Consider the following 20,434-nt stretch of genomic DNA (forward strand, 5'->3'; position numbering starts at 1 on the left):
TAGGCTCTCTGTTGAGATTCTGAAGGGGAGAGACTTCTGGACTCCTCAAGAGAGTTGAGGTTGTGAAGATGATTCATAGAAGAGGAAATTTGGTGTTTCAGGGAACCCAGAGAGTTTCTAGACAACCATTTAGATCTCTTCTTGATGAGTTTAAGCTTGAGGGATAGGTTTCTAACAGGGTCCTCAGAGGAGGAGAAGGAGTTCCAGCAGGATGAAATGAAAGGAGCAAAATTTGGGAAAGATAACCAGAATTTCTCAAATCTAAAAAGAGGAGGTTTGAGAGGAGAGAGTGAAAAAAATTATTTCTATAAAACTTAATTTTCTCAAAATATGAATGATTTAGTCCTTTTTAACATATTTTAATGTTTTTAAAATTTTGTGTTTTGGTAAGGGCATTATTAGAAAACTAAATATTATTCTCACTTGTGAATAAATGATACCAAACACATGAATGAGAATAAGATTGGTATTGCCGTTTCATTCTCTAAGCGCGGCCACATGAGAATGAGAATTGGCATTCAATTCCCACATCTATTAAATTTCATTCCCACCTTCTTTCCATTCTCACTTTACTCTATTCCTGTGTACCAAACGAGACGTTAGAGAATGAAATGGGAATGAAAAGAGGCAGCTTTGTGAAAGAAGGCAGAATTATTATCACCTTCTTTAAGCCACTGGATTCTAGATCTCTGTTTCCATTTGATTTCATCAGCTTTAGCAAGAAGAAGCATGAAATTCTGCAAGTAGGCTCTCTGTTGAGATTCTGAAGGGGAGAGACTTCTGGACTCCTCAAGAGAGTTGAGGTTGTGAAGATGATTCATAGAAGAGGAAATTTGGTGTTTCAGGGAACCCAGAGAGTTTCTAGACAACCATTTAGATCTCTTCTTGATGAGTTTAAGCTTGAGGGATAGGTTTCTAACAGGGTCCTCAGAGGAGGAGAAGGAGTTCCAGCAGGATGAAATGAAAGGAGCAAAATTTGGGAAAGATAACCAGAATTTCTCAAATCTAAAAAGAGGAGGTTTGAGAGGAGAGAGTGAAAAAAATTATTTCTATAAAACTTAATTTTCTCAAAATATGAATGATTTAGTCCTTTTTAACATATTTTAATGTTTTTAAAATTTTGTGTTTTGGTAAGGGCATTATTAGAAAACTAAATATTATTCTCACTTGTGAATAAATGATACCAAACACATGAATGAGAATAAGATTGGTATTGCCGTTTCATTCTCTAAGCGCGGCCACATGAGAATGAGAATTGGCATTCAATTCCCACATCTATTAAATTTCATTCCCACCTTCTTTCCATTCTCACTTTACTCTATTCCTGTGTACCAAACGAGACGTTAGAGAATGAAATGGGAATGAACATTTTTGGAAATTATGCATTTTTTTGGTTCCTACTTAAATGAGAATGCCCATTTCCTGGTATCTTATTAATGTATAAAGTCGAAATGATCATTTCCACATAAAGTGGAAATGAATAAAAAATATAAATGTATATTTTAGCTTCCAAAAATGAGTTGTGTTTAGTACAAAGAAATAAGAAGTAGGAATTATCATTATATTTCTACCTTATATTATTCTCATAACCAAACAACGCTTAGTATCTCACCGGGGCCATTCTCATATAACGTGGAAATTGATGAGAATTGGTAATGAAAATGCTATCTTTTAAAAAAGTATCATTTTGGTACGAAGGAATGAGAAGTGCGAATTGTTATTCTATTCCCACTCATTCACGCATGACCAAACGAGTCGTAGTTATCCGAGGATAAGGAATTTGTATATTCGTACTTCACGTTTGAGGAACAATTATGGTTCATGCCAAATATAACTACCAGATATCTTCTCTAATGATACTTTCCATCTTAGGTTTTCACTTAAGGTTATAATGTATGAACTATTAATTTGATTGAAAGCGTAGGCTCTTTATTATCCATCACAGTGGAAGAATATGAATCCACTCTTGCCAATTTCAAACAATTATTAATTAACCTGTAAGATGATGATACTCTAATCACAAACAGGCAAGATTATTTGATCGTAGCAAGCTCATCGTTATTCAACCAGAAAATGTTACCTCATCAGTTTAATTGTCTTCTAACAAATTTAACTAGGTCCATATCAGAGCTTGTCATTTGCTTTTAACTTCCAACCAGAAAATGTGGTCACGGCCAGTACTAGTATTCAGTGTGCTTGTTCTCTCGATCCAAAGAAAGGTTCAATTACTGAGATTTTGAGTCTGATATTAGGCATATTATTCATAAATATCTTGTTGCATATATTTAGGAATATATAGCTGTATAAGTTTCCGGTTTTGTAGATTAGTTTTCCTAACTAATCTTAGTTTCCAGTTTTGTAGATTAGTTTCCTAACTAATCTTAGTTTCCGGTTTTGTAGATTAGTTTTCCTAACTAATCTTAGTTTCCAGTTTTGTAGATTAGTTTCCTAACTAATCTTAGTTTCCGGTTTTGTAGATTAGTTTTCCTAACTAATCTTAGCTAGCATTAACCAAGTTTTGTATATATATTGGCAGCAGCCGCAAGGCATACGCAGAAATACAAAAAGAGAATTTCTCTCCTTTCTCTATTCTCAAACTTAGCATGGTATCAGAGCAGGTTTGATTTAACAAATTTTGTTTTGTTTTGTGATATTCAATTCTCCATTACAATGGGCGACACTGAAACTAACAAGGGTGTGGATTCTTCATCTCCGTATTATTTACACCCTTCCTCGAACACAGATCGAATTATATCCCCGGTGGTGCTCCGTGGGAATAATTACAATGAATGGGCTCGATCGGTCCGCAATGCTTTCAAAGCGAACAACAAACTTGGGTTTATTGATGGCTCGATTCAGCCACCCAAGTCGACAGAATCGACGATGTATTCTCCATGGGTGCAGGTGAATTCTATGCTCGGAGCATGGTTACATAACACCCTCGATGCATCCATCCGTTCTATTGTCCCTATTACTGATGAAGTTAGGGATATGTGGGAAGATATTAGGCAGCGTTTCTCGGTTGGAAACGGACCTCGAATCCATGAATTAACGAGTCAATTGACTCATCTTGAACAAGGTGGCGACTCGGTGGTCGACTATTATGGAAAAATACGAATGATTTGGGATGAGTTAGCTTGCTATTCAGCCCCTGCGTGTACCTGTAGCTGCAAGTGTGGTGTGAAGGGTGCATTGGTGAAGGAAAGGGAAGATCAGAAGGTTCACCAATTTTTAATTGGTCTTGACTCATCCAAACACGGTACGGTCCGTTCTCAGATTCTGATGCAAGAACCTCTTCCGCCATTGAACACGGCCTTTTCCAAGGCTTTGACTGAGGAACGCCATCATTCCATTGTTCGTCAAGGTGACAAGAAGGCTGAGGCCGTTGGTTTCGCGGTGCAAGGCAGTGCTCGTGGGCGTGGAGCAATGCCTACCAAGGAGGGTGACAAGCCTCGCTTCGCCGGCACGTGCTCTCATTGTAACAAAGTCGGACACGACAAAGCCAACTGCTTCCAGCTTTTGGGATTTCCTGACTGGTGGTATTCTGAAAATAGGGCAGCAGCTAGGGGTGGCGGCAAATACACCTGTGGTGGCAGGGGCAATGGTCGTGGACGTGGGAATGTGGCCAATGCTGTTGGCCAATCCTCTGGCAGCACATCAGGCCAACAAATTGGCGCACCCGATCGCAATGGGGTGCAACTGTCGGATGCACAGTGGCAGCATTTGTTGGGTATGCTAAAACCCTCTCAACCCAATGATGCTACTCCTACACATGATGGTAAGTGTAAGTCCACTCAATGGATTATTGACACTGGTTGTTCGAACCATATGACCGGGAATATTTCTTTATTCGAAAGTTTGTATGATGTTTCTCCATCTCCAGTTGGGTTACCAAATGGCAACCAAACAACAGCAATTAAGGAAGGCAAAATTGTCTTGAGTGATGGTTTGATTTTGAAGGATGTGTTATATGTTCCTGATGCAATTAAGGAAGGCAAAATTGTCTTGAGTGATGGTTTGATTTTGAAGGATGTGTTATATGTTCCTGATTTGAATGTTAATCTCATTTCTGTTTCACAATTACTTGCTACCTTGAATTATTTTATCACAGTAACTGATAAGCTATATATCATACAGGACCGCAATTCGAGGACCCTGATTGGAGCAGGTGAACAATGTGACGGAGTATATTGGTTTAAGCCTACGAAGCGGATTCAAGCTAATCAAACTACTGTGGTTGGACAGCAAGAATTGTGGCATCGTCGGCTTGGTCATCCTTCCCGAAAAGTGGTGTCTCTTTTGCCTTTCATTTCTTGCAATAAAGCTCATAGTGAGAGCAATGATTTCTGTGATTCTAAGGAACCTTGTGGTATTTGTTTGATAGCCCATCAAACTAGAAGTGTTTTTCCGATTAGTGAAAGTAAAACAGTTGATTTGTTTGAGATGATTCATTGTGATATTTGGGGCGATTACAAAGTTGCTTCTAGTTGCGGTGCTTATTACTTTCTCACAATTGTTGATGATTTTTCGAGAGCCAGAGCCGTTTGGGTGTATTTAATGAGTGCTAAGAGTGAGGTTGGACAGATTATCAAAGATTTTTGTTCTATGGTGCAAACTCAATTCAATAAACGGGTTAAGATCTTAAGGAGTGACAATGGGCATGAATTTACCTGTTTACGACGTTTTTATGCTGAAAATGGAATGTTACATCAAACGTCATGTGTTGATACGCCTCAACAAAATGGTAGGGTAGAACGTAAGCATCAACATTTACTTAATGTGGCTCGGGCTTTACGATTCCAAGCTAACCTACCTTTGAGTTTTTGGGGTGAATGTGTCTTGACGGCTGCTTATGTGATCAATAGAACTCCTTCTCGTGTGTTAAATGGCAAGTCTCCGTACGAAGTTTTGTTTGGCAAATCTCCGAATTACTCTCTTATACGCATTTTTGGTAGCTTGTGTTATGCTAATTATCGTCCTAGAGTGAAGGATAAGTTTGGTCCTCGCTCTCGGAAATGTATATTTGTCGGATATCCATTTGGGCAAAAGGGTTGGCGGCTTTATGACTTGGAGAGGAAGGTCTATTTTGTCTCTCGTGATGTTATTTATGTGGAAAATAATTTTCCTTTTAACAACATGGATGCACCTGTGACAATTGATGGAGTTGGTATAAATGAGTTATTTCATCGCCAATCACAAATTGTTGTTGATGAGAATGAGGGAGATAGTGGAGTTAGGGGGAGTTATGAGGGTCATGAGGTTGGAGAGGACGGCCATATTACTGCTCCCCTTGACCAGCAGTCTCCACGGCCTGGGTGTGGCACGAATGCATTACCCACGCCCTCTCCGTGGCCTGCCCAGCAGCAGCACACGCAAGAGCAGCAGGCTCTGCAGCACGGGTGTGGCTTCGCACAACCTATTTTTGAAGAACCCCTTGGTAAAGGACATCGTATACGGACTCCGTCAACTCGTTTAAAAGGCTACATCACCAACACAATCCAAACCATTACTCCTGTCACTGTCACTAGTTCATCTCCTCCAAAGCGGTCCTCAGGTACGCCTTTTCCAATAGCTTATTTTGTTAACTGTGATAAATTTTCTATGAAACATAGGAAATTTTCGGCAGCGGTGACAACTTGGGTTGAACCAAAATCCTACTCTGAAGCAGTCAAGCACCCAGGATGGCGTAATGCCATGAAAGACGAACTTGACGCTCTCGAACGACAAGGCACGTTGACATTGGAATCTTTACCTCCGGGAAAGGTCGCTCTTGGTAGTATGTGGGTGTACAAGGCTAAGCTTAAGCAGGACGGGTCTCTGGAACGACTGAAGGGGCGACTTGTTGTCTTTGGCAATAGACAATTGCCTGGTAGTGATTTTAATGAAACCTTTGCACCAGTCGCAAAAATGGTGATTGTCCGCATTTTTTTAGCCGTTGCTATTGCTCGAAATTGGGAACTTCATCAAATGGACGTGCACAACGCATTTCTTCATGGAGACTTGGAGGAAGAGGTCTATATGAAGCTTCCCCCTGGCTATGCACCATCGGGTTCGGCGGGTAAGGTCTGTCGTCTTCGAAAAGCTTTGTATGGTCTTAGGCAAGCACCTCGGCAATGGTTTGCCAAATTATCTTCCGCTCTGAAGTTGTTTGGTTTTAAACAGTCTACTGCAGATTACTCATTGTTTTGCTATACAAAGGGGGATGTGTCATTATATGTTCTTGTATATGTAGACGATCTGCTCATTGCAGGTTCAGGTCATGATGCAGTGCTAAAATTTAAGGCCTATCTGCGTGATTGTTTTCATATGAAGGATCTTGGGGTCCTTAAGTACTTTCTTGGAATTGAGGTGGCTCGAGGTCCCAATGGCTTGTTTCTGAGTCAAAGAAAGTATGTTTTGGATATCATAAGTGAGGCCGGCTTATTAGGGTCCAAGCCTATCTCTACTCCAATGGAGCAAAATCATCAATTAGCTCGTGTTGAGGGGGAGTTGTTTTCAGAACCTGAAAAGTATAGGCGACTTGTAGGGCGGTTGGTCTATTTGATGATTACTCGACCTGAGCTCTCCTATTCGGTTCATGTATTGGCTCAATTTATGTCTTCTCCTATGATCGACCATTGGGAGGCAGCTCTTCGCGTTCTTCGATATCTTAAAGGATGCCCCAGCCAAGGAATTTTGCTACATCGTTAGTGCAACTTGCAGATATATGGTTTTTGTGATAGTGATTGGGAAAGTTGTCCTATTACACGACGATCTTTAACCGGTTATTTTGTGCTTCTTGGGTCTTCTCCGGTATCTTGGAAAACAAAGAAGCAACCCATAGTTTCACACTCTTCCGCTGAGGCAGAATATCGTTCCATGGCTACGACTACTTGCGAGTTAAAATGGTTGAAGTCTATTTTATTTTGTCTTGGTGTACGACATGATCGACCTATGCGCCTGTATTGTGATAGTCAGGCGGCTTTACATATTGCAGCAAATCCAGTATTCCATGAACGTACGAAGCACATTGAGGTGGATTGTCATTTTGTTCGAGATGAGCTTAAGGCGGGTAATATTGCTACGTCATACATACGAACGGGTGATCAATTGGCGGATATCTTTACAAAGGCCCTTGGAAAATCACAGTTTTTGGTACTTCTTCGCAAGTTAGGCATTCGATATCTTCATGCTCCAACTTGAGGGGGAGTATTAGGCATATTATTCATAAATATCTTGTTGCATATATTTAGGAATATATAGTTGTATAAGTTTCCGGTTTTGTAGATTAGTTTTCCTAACTAATCTTAGTTTCCAGTTTTGTAGATTAGTTTCCTAACTAATCTTAGTTTCCGGTTTTGTAGATTAGTTTTCCTAACTAATCTTAGCTAGCATTAACCTAGTTTTGTATTTATATTGGCAGCAGCCGCAAGGCATACGCAGAAATACAAAAAGAGAATTTCTCTCAATTTCTCTCCTTTCTCTATTCTCAAACTTAGCATCTGACGCCTATTAAAATGTATCTCGCCGCCAGTGTTAGAATTGGGGGTGGAAACAAACCTCCGACGGCGGAGGAGCTCCGACGAGCTCCGACGAGCTCGAGAATGGCGGAGACGACGCAGGCGAAGTCGACGAACGCAACGATGCCGACCTCTACGTTCGTTCGAACTCTGCGTTCGAACCCACCCCTCTCAACTCTGTGTTCCCCTCGAAGTTGGCGTCGAAGCGGTCGCTGGCGACAGGCTATCGCCAGCCCATCCTCTCTCCATATAAAACCCCCCACTCCAGCCTAGGGTTTGGCTATGCTGAGCCTTCCCCCTCTCTCCGATTTTTCTTCCCAGGCGGCGGCGGAAAACCCCCAAATCGCAGCTGCGATTTTGTGTTTAAATCCCAACACTCAACAGTGGTTGAGGGGATTAAAGAAGAGAGAGAAATAGAGATTTAAAGAGGGGTTTTAATTGTGGGGTATTTATTCTCAAGTGAGAATTGAAAGGGTTCATACCCTTTAATTATTAACACTGTAGCTACAGTGTTTATTTGAGAAATCTCAGTTTTGAGATCCGCTCCTAAATTGTAATTTCTTGTTTGATTAATAAGAAATTATCTGTGTGGCTCCCGAGGACGTAGGCAGTTGCCGAACCTCGTTAAAACTTGGTGTACTTTTTCTATTCTGCGTTTCTGTTGCAATTAGGGTTTCAGCGTTAAATTCCCAACAGCTAGTGTGTAACTTTGTCTCTGGCGCAGAAATATGGCCTCATTCATTCTTTTTGATATAATTTATCCATGATAGTTGTCGATGTTTTGAGTGTATTTTAATCTTTAGTCCCATATAGAAAAATGTGAAGGAGCTAGGAGTACTTAAAAAAGTGTTAAGTCTTTTTCTTAGTATGTCGAATGAGCCTAGGAACAGAAGGGCCATGGCGTTCACACAAGCCCAATAGAGCCGACTGGAGGAAGATGGGCAACACGGTCTAGAAAACCGTGATGTTTTTTTCTTCTGTTTTCTAACTCTCATCTTCTTAGTTACGGAGCTATTTCAAATGGACGGTGATAATCCCAAGGATATAGCTATCTATCTGTCCAATAACTCCCAAGAAAAAACTCAGAAATGTCCTGAATCTCCTCATACTCGGAAAATGCATCAGACATGATTCAACACTGAGGTAGAGAAGAAAGCTAAAGCTCTACTTTTTTCTTATCATGAACTCTGCTATTAGTTCATCATATTCAGAAAGTTATCCGCACAAATCCTGTTAAAAGTAAAAACACATTTGAGCATCTAAAACAACAAATGAAATGGTATTTTGTTCTCAGAATTAACTTGTAGATGTCGTATTTGTACAAGGAGGTTGCTCTAACTAAAACATCTAAAGCATCCTGTGTAGTGTATGTTAGTCTAAGTGTGTAGACCCAAAGCTGCAATCGAAAAGACGAAGAAAACAGTCAGAAGACTGTGCGGTCGACCGCAGTGGCAGAGCCGGTCGACCACGTGCACTGCAGGAGACTGAGAAGAAGTTTTCGCTCTGGTCGGTCGACCGGCGTGGCCGCTGCGGTCGACCGCAAATGTGCACAGGACCCTGTAAACAGATTTTTCTCTGGCCGGTCGACCGGCCTTGGCACGGCGGTCGACCGCGAATCGCCCAGACAGTTTCCTGATCTGTTTAGGAATCTGTTTCAACCAGGATTCTATATATACCCCCAAACGATTTTAGGGTTTGTACTACATCAAAAAGGCAGATTCGTTGTTTCCTATTTTATCTAGGAATCCTGTTCTGCTGGGGTTTGTTATAAATACCCAAACGTTTCTAGGGTTTGCAGGACATCAAAAAAAGAGAGCTTTTTGACTGCTAAGAGAGAGAGAATCTCAGAGAGATTTACCCCTTGTTTGAGAGCTTGTATTTTCTTCTTCAATTAATAGAAAGATTGTGTGGTGTGGCTCCCGAGGACGTAGGCACGTTGCCGAACCTCGTTAAATCTGTGTGTTCGTCTCTTTTACTGTTTTTACAAGGTTAGATCTTAATTTGTGGTTTATTCCTACTTTCCTACTTTCAACACAAGGTCCGGAAGGGCAAGGGTTCGATTGATTGTTTCGAATCCCCAACAACTGGTATCAGAGCTTCGTTCAGCAATTTGTGTGAAAGCCATGGCAGAGGAAAGCAAATCAAAGATTGAGAAGTTCGACGGATCGGATTTCGCCTACTGGAAGTCGCAGATGGAGGACTATCTGTACCAGAAGGACTTGTATCGCCCGCTTCTGGGCAAGGAAAAGGGAAAGAAGACGACGGAGTCAGATGGTGATTGGGAGGTACTGGATAGGAAGGCTCTAGGGCAAATCCGGTTGTCGCTCGCCAAATCAGTAGCCCACAATATTCTGAAGGAGAAGACGACGGTGGGGCTTATGGAAGCGCTCGCGAAGATGTACGAGCAACCGTCGGCAGCAAACAAGGTGCATCTAGTCAAAACTCTTTTCAACCTCAAGATGGCAGAAGGACGGTCCTTCACGATGCACCTCAGCGAGTTCAACACGATTGTTGATCAACTTATCTCCGTGGACATCACGTTCGATGACGAAGTGCAGGCCCTTCTACTACTATCGCAGTTGCCGGATAGTTGGGCAGGTTGTGTGACGGCAATCAGCAATTCGGCGGGGAAAGAGAAGTTGAAGCTGAATGAGGTTGTTAGCATGATTCTATCCGAGGAGGTTAGAAGGAAATCGTCCGAATCAGAAGGTTCAGGTTCAGCCCTAAGTTTCGAGCAGAGAGGCAGAAGCCAGAAGAAAGGGAACCAGAACAGGAATCGGTCGAAATCAGTGAAGAAGAGGCCGAACTCGAAGGTTAGGTCTATCAAAGGGAAGTGTTGGAACTGCGGCCAGGAGGGCCATATGTCTTCGGTCTGTAAAGCACCAAAGAAGGATGCGGGTGAGCAGGAGGCTCATATCGTGCAGGATGCCTTGATCCTTGCTATGGATAGCGATTCTGATTCTTGGGTCATCGACTCAGGAGCTTCTTTCCACGCCACTGCAAATAGGAAACTACTTCAGAACTATGTAGCAGGGGACTTTGGTAAAGTATACTTGGGGGATAATGAACCTTGCAATATTGTTGGAAAGGGCGACGTTCAGATACAGATAAAGGGCTCTAAGTGGAACTTGAAGAACGTGAGACACGTGCCGAAGCTGAAGAGGAATCTTGTTTCGGTGGGACAGCTTGGAGCAGAAGGCTACGTTTCGACATTCACCGGGGATTCGTGGAGGATCTCCAACGGTACGATGGTTGTTGCCCGAGGCAACAAAACGGGAACTCTCTACCTCACTTCACATGCGAGTGACACCCTCGCAATTGCAGCTGGCAAGGAGAGTACAGATCTGTGGCACAATAGGCTGGGGCACATGAGCGAGAAAGGGATGAAAATTCTACATTCACAAGGAAAGCTAACCGGGATCGACACCGTGGAAGTCGGGGTTTGTGAAGACTGCATCTTTGGGAAGCAGAAGAGGGTTAGTTTCCAGAAGGGTGGAAGGCCACCTAAGGCTCAGAAGCTAGAGTTGATTCATACAGATGTATGGGGCCCAGCCAGTGTGTCTTGGCTGTTCGAGATACTACGTCACCTTTATCGACGATCACTCGAGGAAGGTGTGGGTTTACTTCATGAAGCACAAGTCAGAGGTGTTCGAGATCTTCAAGAAGTGGAAGGCCATGGTCGAGAACGAGACAGATCTGAAGGTGAAGTGCTTAAGATCAGATAATGGTGGAGAATACGAGCTGGAGGAGTTCAAGAGGTTCTGTGCTACGAATGGGATTCGCTTAGAGAGGACTACTCCAGGGACGCCGCAGCAGAACGGCATTGCAGAGAGGATGAACAGGACCTTGACAGAGCGTGCGCGGAGCATGCGATTACATGCAGGTCTGCCTAAGACATTTTGGGCGGATGCGGTACATACAGCAGCTTACCTTATTAATCACGGGCCATCAGTTCCATTAGATTTTGGGATTCCAGAGGAGGTTTGGAGTGGAAAGAAGATAAATCTCTCACACTTGCGGGTATTTGGTTGCGTGGCTTATGTTCATATCAGTGACCATGTCAGGGACAAGCTAGAAGCTAAGTCACAGAAGTGCACATTCATTGGATACGGCATTGATGAGTTCGGGTATCGCCTTTGGGATGAGAAGAACAGGAAGATCATCAGGAGCCGGGATGTGATATTCAATGAGGAGGTGATGTACAAGGACAGGGACAATGCCAAGGATAGCCAAAGCAGTGGGAGCAGCACTACGGATACAGGTGGATCCGAGTACATGGATATAGAGGAACTTCCAGATAGGGGTGATGATGTTTGTTCTGACCACATTTGATTTTTGAAAATAAAAATCAAGCCCAGTCCGGTCATGAAGCAATTTCCAGCAGCCAAAGAAGGTCCGGCCTATTCAGCTTCATTTGATTTTTAAAAGAATCAACAAGTCCGGCCCATATCCTCATTTACTTGATTAAAATCAACTGCAGCCCATGTCCTCTTGTGCACATGTGAGTTTCAAAACAACTCCAAGTCCGGCCCATAGCATTAAATCCCAAGTCTGCAGCAAATTAAAAGCAAAGTCAGGCATTTGATTTTCAAGTCCAAAGTCCGGTTCTTGATTTCATTGATTTTCAAAAGAAAACTGCAGCAAGGTCCACATCCATTAGATTAAAGCCCATGTCCGGTCCTTCATTTCATTGATTTTCCAAAAGAAAAAACAAACAAGTCCGGCCCATTTTGATTTTTGAAAATCTGCAGCACAAAGTAAAAGAAGTCCGGCCCAAGTTTTGTTTCTCATTTTCCAAACTCAAGTCCATTCAAAACCCAGCTGCAGCAACTTGTCTGGCCATTTCTTCAAAATCAAAGCATCCAAATTGAAGAGCTAGTTAATGGAAATCAACCACAACAATCCGGCCCAACTCAAATGAATGTCCGGTCCAAGTCTGCAGCAGTGATTTTTTTGTGAAAATCCACCAAGTCTGGTCTTCAAAGAAATGATTTCATGGTCCTTTCTCCATTTTAATCAGCAGGTAAGTCTCCGGCCCATGAGTAAATTATTTGTTGATGTGCCATCATTTGCTTGATTTTTTTGTCCAACTATGCATTAGTTCGGTCTTAAAACTCTTTTGCATCCAAGTCCATTTCATTCCACTCTTTACATCCAAGTCCATTCTAACTCTTTGGTGTATATATTTTTTTTAATGGGCTTTGCTATTTGGGCTTCAATCATTTTCCTCTTTTAAGCTTTTGCTTCATGGGCTTCTAAATACTACAAAATAGAGAAGAGAGATTTTTGAGGGGTTTTTACATTTAATAATATTTATTTATATTTTCATTCAATTATGTGCAAACTAATCTAACAATAATTATTAATGGTATATTTATTCATGTAAAATAGATAATGAGGGTATAAAATTGTAATAAAATATGATTATCAGTCTTCTTTTGGCGGTTCGAGATACTACGTCACCTTTATCGACGATCACTCGAGGAAGGTGTGGGTTTACTTCATGAAGCACAAGTCAGAGGTGTTCGAGATCTTCAAGAAGTGGAAGGCCATGGTCGAGAACGAGACAGATCTGAAGGTGAAGTGCTTGAGATCAGATAATGGTGGAGAATACGAGCTGGAGGAGTTCAAGAGGTTCTGTGCTACGAATGGGATTCGCTTAGAGAGGACTACTCCAGGGACGCCGCAGCAGAACGGCATTGCAGAGAGGATGAACAGGACCTTGACAGAGCGTGCGCGGAGCATGCGATTACATGCAGGTCTGCCTAAGACATTTTGGGCGGATGCGGTGCATACGGCAGCATACCTTATTAATCACGGGCCATCAGTTCCATTAGATTTTGGGATTCCAGAGGAGGTTTGGAGTGGAAAGAAGATAAATCTCTCACACTTGCGGGTATTTGGTTGCGTGGCTTATGTTCATATCAGTGACCATGTCAGGGACAAGCTAGAAGCTAAGTCACAGAAGTGCACATTCATTGGATACGGCATTGATGAGTTCGGGTATCGCCTTTGGGATGAGAAGAACAGGAAGATCATCAGGAGCCGGGATGTGATATTCAATGAGGAGGTGATGTACAAGGACAGGGACAATGCCAAGGATAGCCAAAGCAGTGGGAGCAGCACTACGGATACAGGTGGATCCGAGTACATGGATTTGGAGGAACTTCCAGATGGGGGCGACGATGTCAGTTCTGACCGTAGAACGGAGGAGACTACAGGTGCAGAAGCTACTACCCAGGGCGTGGAGCCTAGGAGGTCATCTAGGGTACCCAAACCAAATCCCAAATACCTCTCGTCACTTGATTATCTACTCTTAACAGATAGCGGAGAGCCGGAGTGTTATGAAGAGGCAGTGCAAGTGAGTGAATCTCAGCAGTGGGAGCATGCGATGCAGGAGGAGATGGATTCTCTACTCACTAATGAGACATGGGAGTTAGCCCAGCTACCTGCACAGAAGAAAGCCTTGCACAATAAATGGGTCTACCGGGTCAAGCAGGAGAGTGATGGAAGCAAGAGATTCAAGGCCAGATTAGTAGTGAAAGGGTTTCAACAGCGGGAAGGAGTGGACTACACGGAGATATTTTCCCCTGTTGTGAAACTCACAACCATCAGAGTGGTGTTGAGTTTGGTAGCTGCAGAAGACCTCTTCCTTGAGCAGTTAGATGTGAAGACTGCCTTTCTTCATGGTGACTTGGATGAAGAAATCTACATGAAGCAGCCTGTTGGCTTCATTGAAGAAGGAAAGGAAGAGATGGTGTGCAAGCTCAAGAAGAGCTTATATGGTTTGAAACAGGCTCCGAGACAGTGGTATAAGAAGTTTGATAACTTCATGCAGAACAATGGCTACAGAAGATGCAATTCGGATCATTGCTGTTATTTCAAAAGGTTCGAGTCCAGCTTCATTATTTTGTTATTATATGTTGATGACATGTTGGTAGCAGGACCGTGTTTAGAAGAGATAAACAGTTTGAAGAGGCAGCTAGCAAAGGAATTTGCAATGAAGGATCTGGGTGCAGCGAAGCAGATTCTAGGGATGTGAATCAGTAGGGATGAAGCTAAAGGGACATTGAGTTTGAGCCAAGCTGAATACATTGAGAAGGTACTTCAGAGGTTCAACATGCAGAATGCTAAAGTTATTAGCACACCCCTTGGAAGTCAGTTCAAAGGTTCAACATGCAGAATGCTAAAGTTGTTAGCACACCCCTTGGAAGTCAGTTCAAGTTATCTGAGGAGCAATCGCCTAAGACAGATGCAGATAGAGAGCATATGAGCAGGGTGCCATATTCTTCAGCCATTGGGAGTCTCATGTACGCGATGGTTTGCACGAGGCCGGACATCGCCCATGCAGTGGGAGTTGTGAGCAGATTTGTAAGCAATCCAGGAAAGCAGCATTGGGAGGCCGTAAAGTGGATAATGCGGTACTTGAGGGGAACAACTAACAAGCCACTATGTTTCAGGAGGAAGGAGGTGGTGCTGCAGGGATACGTGGATGCGGACTTCGCCGGTGATCATGATACGAGGCGAAGCACCACGGGGTATGTTTATACCTTAGCGTCGACAGCAGTGAGCTGGGTCTCACGTCTGCAGAAGATTGTGACTTTGTCTACAACCGAGGCTGAGTATGTCGCGGTGACTGAAGCAAGCAAGGAGATGATCTGGTTGAACGGGTGCTTGGAAGAGTTGGATCTGAAGCAAGGGAGAGGAGTTCTTTATTGTGATAGCCAGAGCGCTATACATCTTGCCAAGAATCCAGTATATCATGCCAGAACGAAGCACATCGACGTTAAATACTATTTTATACGCTCGCTGATCGAGGACGGAAAGTTGCACTTAATGAAGATTTTGGGGAGTCAAAAATCCGGCGGACATGTTGACGAAGGCAGTCACCATTGAGAAACTGGAGTTGTGCGCAACTTCAGTTGGCCTTCACGAGTAGAAGACGAAGGCGGAGCCACACTACGAGGATCGGCGCGATCGTCGGGATGTTGATTGAAGAAAGAATTTTTCGGGGGAAAAGATACATGCGAAGAAGGGGAGAGTTCGGGTGAGCTCGTTGATGACGCTTTGGTCTCCAAGTGGGAGATTGTTAGTCTAAGTGTGTAGACCCAAAGCTGCAATCGAAAAGACGAAGAAAACAGTCAGAAGACTGTGCGGTCGACCGCAGTGGCAGAGCCGGTCGACCGCGTGCACTGCAGGAGACTGAGAAGAAGTTTTCGCTCTGGCCGGTCGACCGGCGTGATCGCTGCGGTCGACCGATATCGTGCACAAGACCCTGTAGGATTTCGTCGTTCTGACCGGTCGACCGACCTTGGCAAAGCGGTCGACCGCGACGCAGATTCGCTGTTTCCTATTTTATCTAGGAATCCTGTTCTGCTGGGGTTTGTTATAAATACCCAAACGTTTCTAGGGTTTGCAGGACATCAAAAAAAGAGAGCTTTTTGACTGCTAAGAGAGAGAGAATCTCAGAGAGATTTACCCCTTGTTTGAGAGCTTGTATTTTCTTCTTCAATTAATAGAAAGATTGTGTGGTGTGGCTCCCGAGGACGTAGGCACGTTGCCGAACCTCGTTAAATCTGTGTGTTCGTCTCTTTTACTGTTTTTACAAGGTTAGATCTTTATTTGTGGTTTATTCCTACTTTCCTACTTTCAACACAAGGTCCGGAAGGGCAATGGTTCGATTGATTGTTTCGAATCCCCAACAGTGTATTGTAGGACATAACCTCTCCAAATACTGCACAATCTTATCCCATCTATGCTATGAAATTCAGCTTGGAGACGGGTATCCATTTGGGTATGTACATCAATGTACAAAAAAACCACCATAACAAGGTAAAAGTTTCTTAACTGTACGGATAATTTTCACCCACAAGTTCAGAGTCGCAACTCCCAAAAAATGACATGATCTCTAATTGTGCTCGTGTTCAAGCAAACTGGCTCTACGAAGCATGGCAGTCACATCCCTAATGAACCCCTTCCCTGTCTCCAGTACACTTCGAAATGTTGCATTCCTTCGATTCTCATCATGCCTTACATGGAGAGTTTTATTCTGTGAATCTATTCGAGCCTACAACGGCAACAAACGATTGGATCATAAACACCACAACATCTATAACGAGGGCAAAAGATCTTAATGAGGGCCCTCTATAGACAATTAAATCATGAACACCACAATCACCTGGATCTGATTATCAGTAATCAAAGCTACAAGATCTTTCTCCAACTCAGAAACGCTAGTATTGAAGGCATCAGCCATTGTACTCAGACGAGTAGAACAGAAAGGAAGTGTATAATGGACCATCGCGTTACGACGAATCAGAGTGTAGAGTTCATCAGTGTGACTGTACAAGTGAATGTCCAGCAGCCAATCAGACTTGAGCTTCTTAAAACGTTCCAGAAGTGGAATAATTAACGCATACAAATACTCGTGGCTAGACAAGGTTAATTATTGTTATCGGACAGAAAAATATTCAAATGATTAGAAATAGCACTTAAGAAAATCACCAGTTCAGTTTCTTGTTTGTATGTTAATTAGTGCAAGTGTGCAACAAAAAGATGGGATCACATACACTGTTTTTCCAAGCCAGTGATTCTTTAAATGTTACTTTTTTGGGTTTTTCTCATATTAGAGCCTAAAATTCTTTCTTCATTTTTATTGGACCCTCCAACTTTTCATATTTTGAATTTACACCCCAAATCTGTTAAGTTGTTTGAAATAATACCCAACTCTATTAAGTTGTCATATTAGACCCTAAATTCTTTCTTAGTTTTATGATAGGCCTCAAATCTTTAAATTTGTAATTTACATCCGCAAATCTATGAGGTTTCAAATAACAACAAAAAGTTGAGTAACTACACTCAACTTTAGCTGCGGGGCTTGGGGGGTTATTTAAAAAAGAAGGGCCAGGGAGTGAGGGGGAAGGGGGAAGTGAGAGAGAGTGAAAGCAAGAGGAAGAGGGAGAGGGGGGAGAGAGGAATGATTACAATTAAGGAATGACTGCACTAAGGGGGTAAATTTTCTGCTGCAATTATTTATGGGGTGCCCTTAAAAAACGTCTACCCTTTGGAGGGTACAAACTGAGAAACAAAAAGCACTACAATATGTACAAAAAAATAGAACACGAGCAAGATTCCTGAAGATTTTTGTACAACATGCTGCAATTGAAATTCCGAGGACAACACCAAATTGATATCAAACGACTTCCAAAACCTTCTTCTAAACTTGACTTGACTTACTATTGCTTCATATTCTCACTTTTCTCAAGTAATTGAAATTTTAAAAGTGGTTTAACTTGAGTGAACGTAGCACCCAGCTCCAACCTGTCCAATCCGATATGGTCTGAAGATCCCTAAATACATTTGGCTCAAATGGTTTAACAAATTGCAGGTTTCTTGATTTTGGTATGAGCACAGCACACAGAAGTTTGTGTCAAGGATTCTCAAGTGACACAACCTATCTTTTGTTAGCAATATAGATTGGACAGGAAGCCAAAGGATGAAAGAGTGCTTAGGATAGAGCCACTCATCCCATATTGTTCTTGACCAAAAAACAGGAGTATTTTGAGGAGAGATTTCATTGTATATAGAAGATATCAGAATTTTACCTCCAAAATAGCACCTGGTGATGATATTTTGCACATTTGAGGCATTGCCAAACTTAGAAATTATTTTATCTCTCACTTTAAGCATTTGCCTCCACATCCATGAATCATTCTTTTTAATTTGAATTTGCCATATATCTGAGTGCCTCAGATAATGTCCATGAACTCACTTAATCCACAATAGGTCTTTCTTAAGATGTATCATCCAAAGAAGCTTCATAGCTGCTGCAAGATTCCATATTTTAGCAGAGAAGATCCCTAACCCTCCATATTCTTTGCTCTGACAAACTGAAGCCCAAGAAACCAAATGGATTTTGTGATTCCATAGAAATTCTGAGCAGAGACTGTCAATTTTTTTCAGAACTTTGATTGGGAGAACACAGTTACTGGTCCAGAAAAGTTGAATACCCAATATAACAGATTTGATCAGCTGATATCTGCCTGCATAGGATAGAATTTTTCTTTTTTGCCAACTTTGAAACTGAGCAGATATTTTGTTAATCAATGGAGAACAGTCCATATATGATAATCTCTTAGAGATAAGAGGAACACCCAAGTATCTCACAGGCAACACTCCTTCAGAAAAATTAAGCAGAGCACAGATTTGGGCTTTTAGATCATCAGTAATACCACTCATGTATATAGAACATTTATTTGGATTTGTTTCTAATCCAGAGACACTATTAAAATCTGATAAGCATTCCTTTAGTCTTGTAATGGAATATAAATCAGCTTTGCAGAAAAGTAACAGATCATCAGCAAAGAAGAGGTGAGAGATTTTCAGTCTAGAACATTTCGGATGATATTTAAAAAGATTATCTTCTTTGATCATGCATAATCTTCTAGAAAGGTATTCCATACCCAGAACAAATAGGTATGGAGAGATTGGATCTCCTTATCTTAAACCTCTAGCTCCCTCAAAATAGCCATGAAGTGAACCATTCAAAGAAAGTGAGAATTTGGGTGTACTGATGCACTCCATGATCCATATAATCATATTTTTTGGAAAGCCCAATTCAGTAAGCATATCCTTAATAAACTTCCAGTTTACAGTATCAAATGCTTTTCTTAAGTCAATATTAAGGATAGCTCTTGGAGTTGAATACTTTCTGCCATAATGCTTAATTAATTCATGTGCAAGGAGAATGTTACTAGAGATAAGCCTTTCTTTAATAAATGTACTTTGGGCTTCATTAATCAGATATCCCATAACCCCTTGAATCCTGGTTGCAATAACTTTTGATATGATTTTATAGATACAATTGCAACAAGATATGGGTCTAAAATCTAAAGGAGATTTAGGGTTGAGGATCTTAGGTACCAGAGTAATAGATGTACTGTTGAGAGCTCCAAGAAGTTTACCAGATATAAAGAACTCCTCTATAGCAAGAAGAAGATCATCTTTAATCAAATTTCAGTTAGCTTTGAAGAAAACAGCAATGTAGCCATCAGGACCAGGTGCTTTTTCATTATCCATAGAAAATAATGCTTGCTTAATTTCTTCTCTAGTAACTGGAGCACCAGAACATTTGCTTGGTCAGAGGAGAGAACAGGCCCTTTTGATATAACTTCAGAGTTAATGTCTGTAGGAAAACCAGAATAGCCCAGAAGATTTTTGAAATAAGCAATGAATTCATTTGTGATATCAGACATGTCAGTAAGTCTTTCCCCAGTTTCAGAATATATGGATAGGATCTTGTCAATGTTGAAAATAGCGCGTTTTGTAGCGTAAAATGGCGTTTAACGTGACGTAGCGGTGAGATAACGTTACGTGGTGTTTTGAAATAGCGCAAATACCAAATAACCTACGCTATTTTGGCCATAGCGTACGATACATGGCGTTTCTTCATAGCGTTTGAAAACCTACGTTATTTGATTACTTTTATTAATGGTTGTGATCGGTGTTTTTCAGGGCGCAAGGTGATCAGCTCATGCCCAGGTCCGCAAGAAAGAGGGTTCGGGTCCAAAACCGCTCCCCACGCTTAAAGCCGAAGTCAAAAAGGGAAAAAAACAAAGAGAGAAAGGAAATCAAGGTTTTGTCGATCACTTACCTTTCCTCCGAAAGTTGTCTGCATCCTCAACGGGCGGCAACGAAGACGACGACGATCGGCCATGAGACGACGAAGTTCGGCTCGGCAGCGCAAGGTCAGTTTATTTTTTCCTTTCTCTTTCTTTTTTCTTTCGTTTCCGCTTTCTTTTTTGTTCTCCTCAACGAGAAGGTTCCAGGCTTCAGCTTTCATTTTTTTATTTTGTTTTTTCTGTCAATCCATCAGCCTTTGTTTTTTCTTTGTTTTTTTTATCCAGCTGTCATTTCCCTGTAGGTAAATTAAGTAG

At 41.9% G+C, this 20,434-nt stretch overlaps 2 protein-coding genes across 2 annotated transcripts; one reads left to right on the forward strand and one right to left on the reverse strand.

Annotated features, from left to right (window-relative positions):
- On the forward strand, positions 2,671-6,690 carry LOC109826663. The gene is made up of 5 exons (XM_020393683.1): positions 2,671-3,933; positions 3,991-4,315; positions 4,691-5,869; positions 5,933-6,063; positions 6,199-6,690. Exons 1-5 carry the CDS (start codon positions 2,671-2,673, stop codon positions 6,688-6,690), a joined length of 3,390 nt encoding a protein of 1,129 aa, XP_020249272.1.
- Positions 16,210-16,908, reverse strand: LOC109825704 (COP9 signalosome complex subunit 1-like). The gene is made up of 2 exons (XM_020392577.1): positions 16,678-16,908; positions 16,210-16,566 (listed from the first exon to the last, which is right to left on the reverse strand). Exons 1-2 carry the CDS (start codon positions 16,798-16,800, stop codon positions 16,408-16,410), a joined length of 282 nt encoding a protein of 93 aa, XP_020248166.1. The 5' UTR covers positions 16,801-16,908; the 3' UTR covers positions 16,210-16,407.

The sequence above is a fragment of the Asparagus officinalis genome, chromosome 10, assembly GCF_001876935.1.
Source record: "Asparagus officinalis chromosome 10, Aspof.V1, whole genome shotgun sequence".
NCBI lineage: Eukaryota > Viridiplantae > Streptophyta > Magnoliopsida > Asparagales > Asparagaceae > Asparagus > Asparagus officinalis.

Excerpts from the sequence above, each read along its gene's own strand:
- LOC109826663 (XM_020393683.1), top strand. The coding sequence starts at position 2,671 with ATGGGCGACACTGAAACTAACAAGGGTGTGGATTCTTCATCTCCGTAT. Across the intron at positions 4,316-4,690 it reads TCTTTTGCCTTTCATTTCTT|CTGAAAATGGAATGTTACAT; the intron begins GCAATAAAGCTC and ends GACGTTTTTATG. Across the intron at positions 5,870-5,932 it reads TGGCAATAGACAATTGCCTG|CCGTTGCTATTGCTCGAAAT; the intron begins GTAGTGATTTTA and ends GCATTTTTTTAG.
- LOC109825704 (XM_020392577.1), bottom strand. The coding sequence starts at position 16,800 with ATGGTCCATTATACACTTCCTTTCTGTTCTACTCGTCTGAGTACAATG. Across the intron at positions 16,567-16,677 it reads TTACTGATAATCAGATCCAG|GCTCGAATAGATTCACAGAA; the intron begins GTGATTGTGGTG and ends TTGCCGTTGTAG.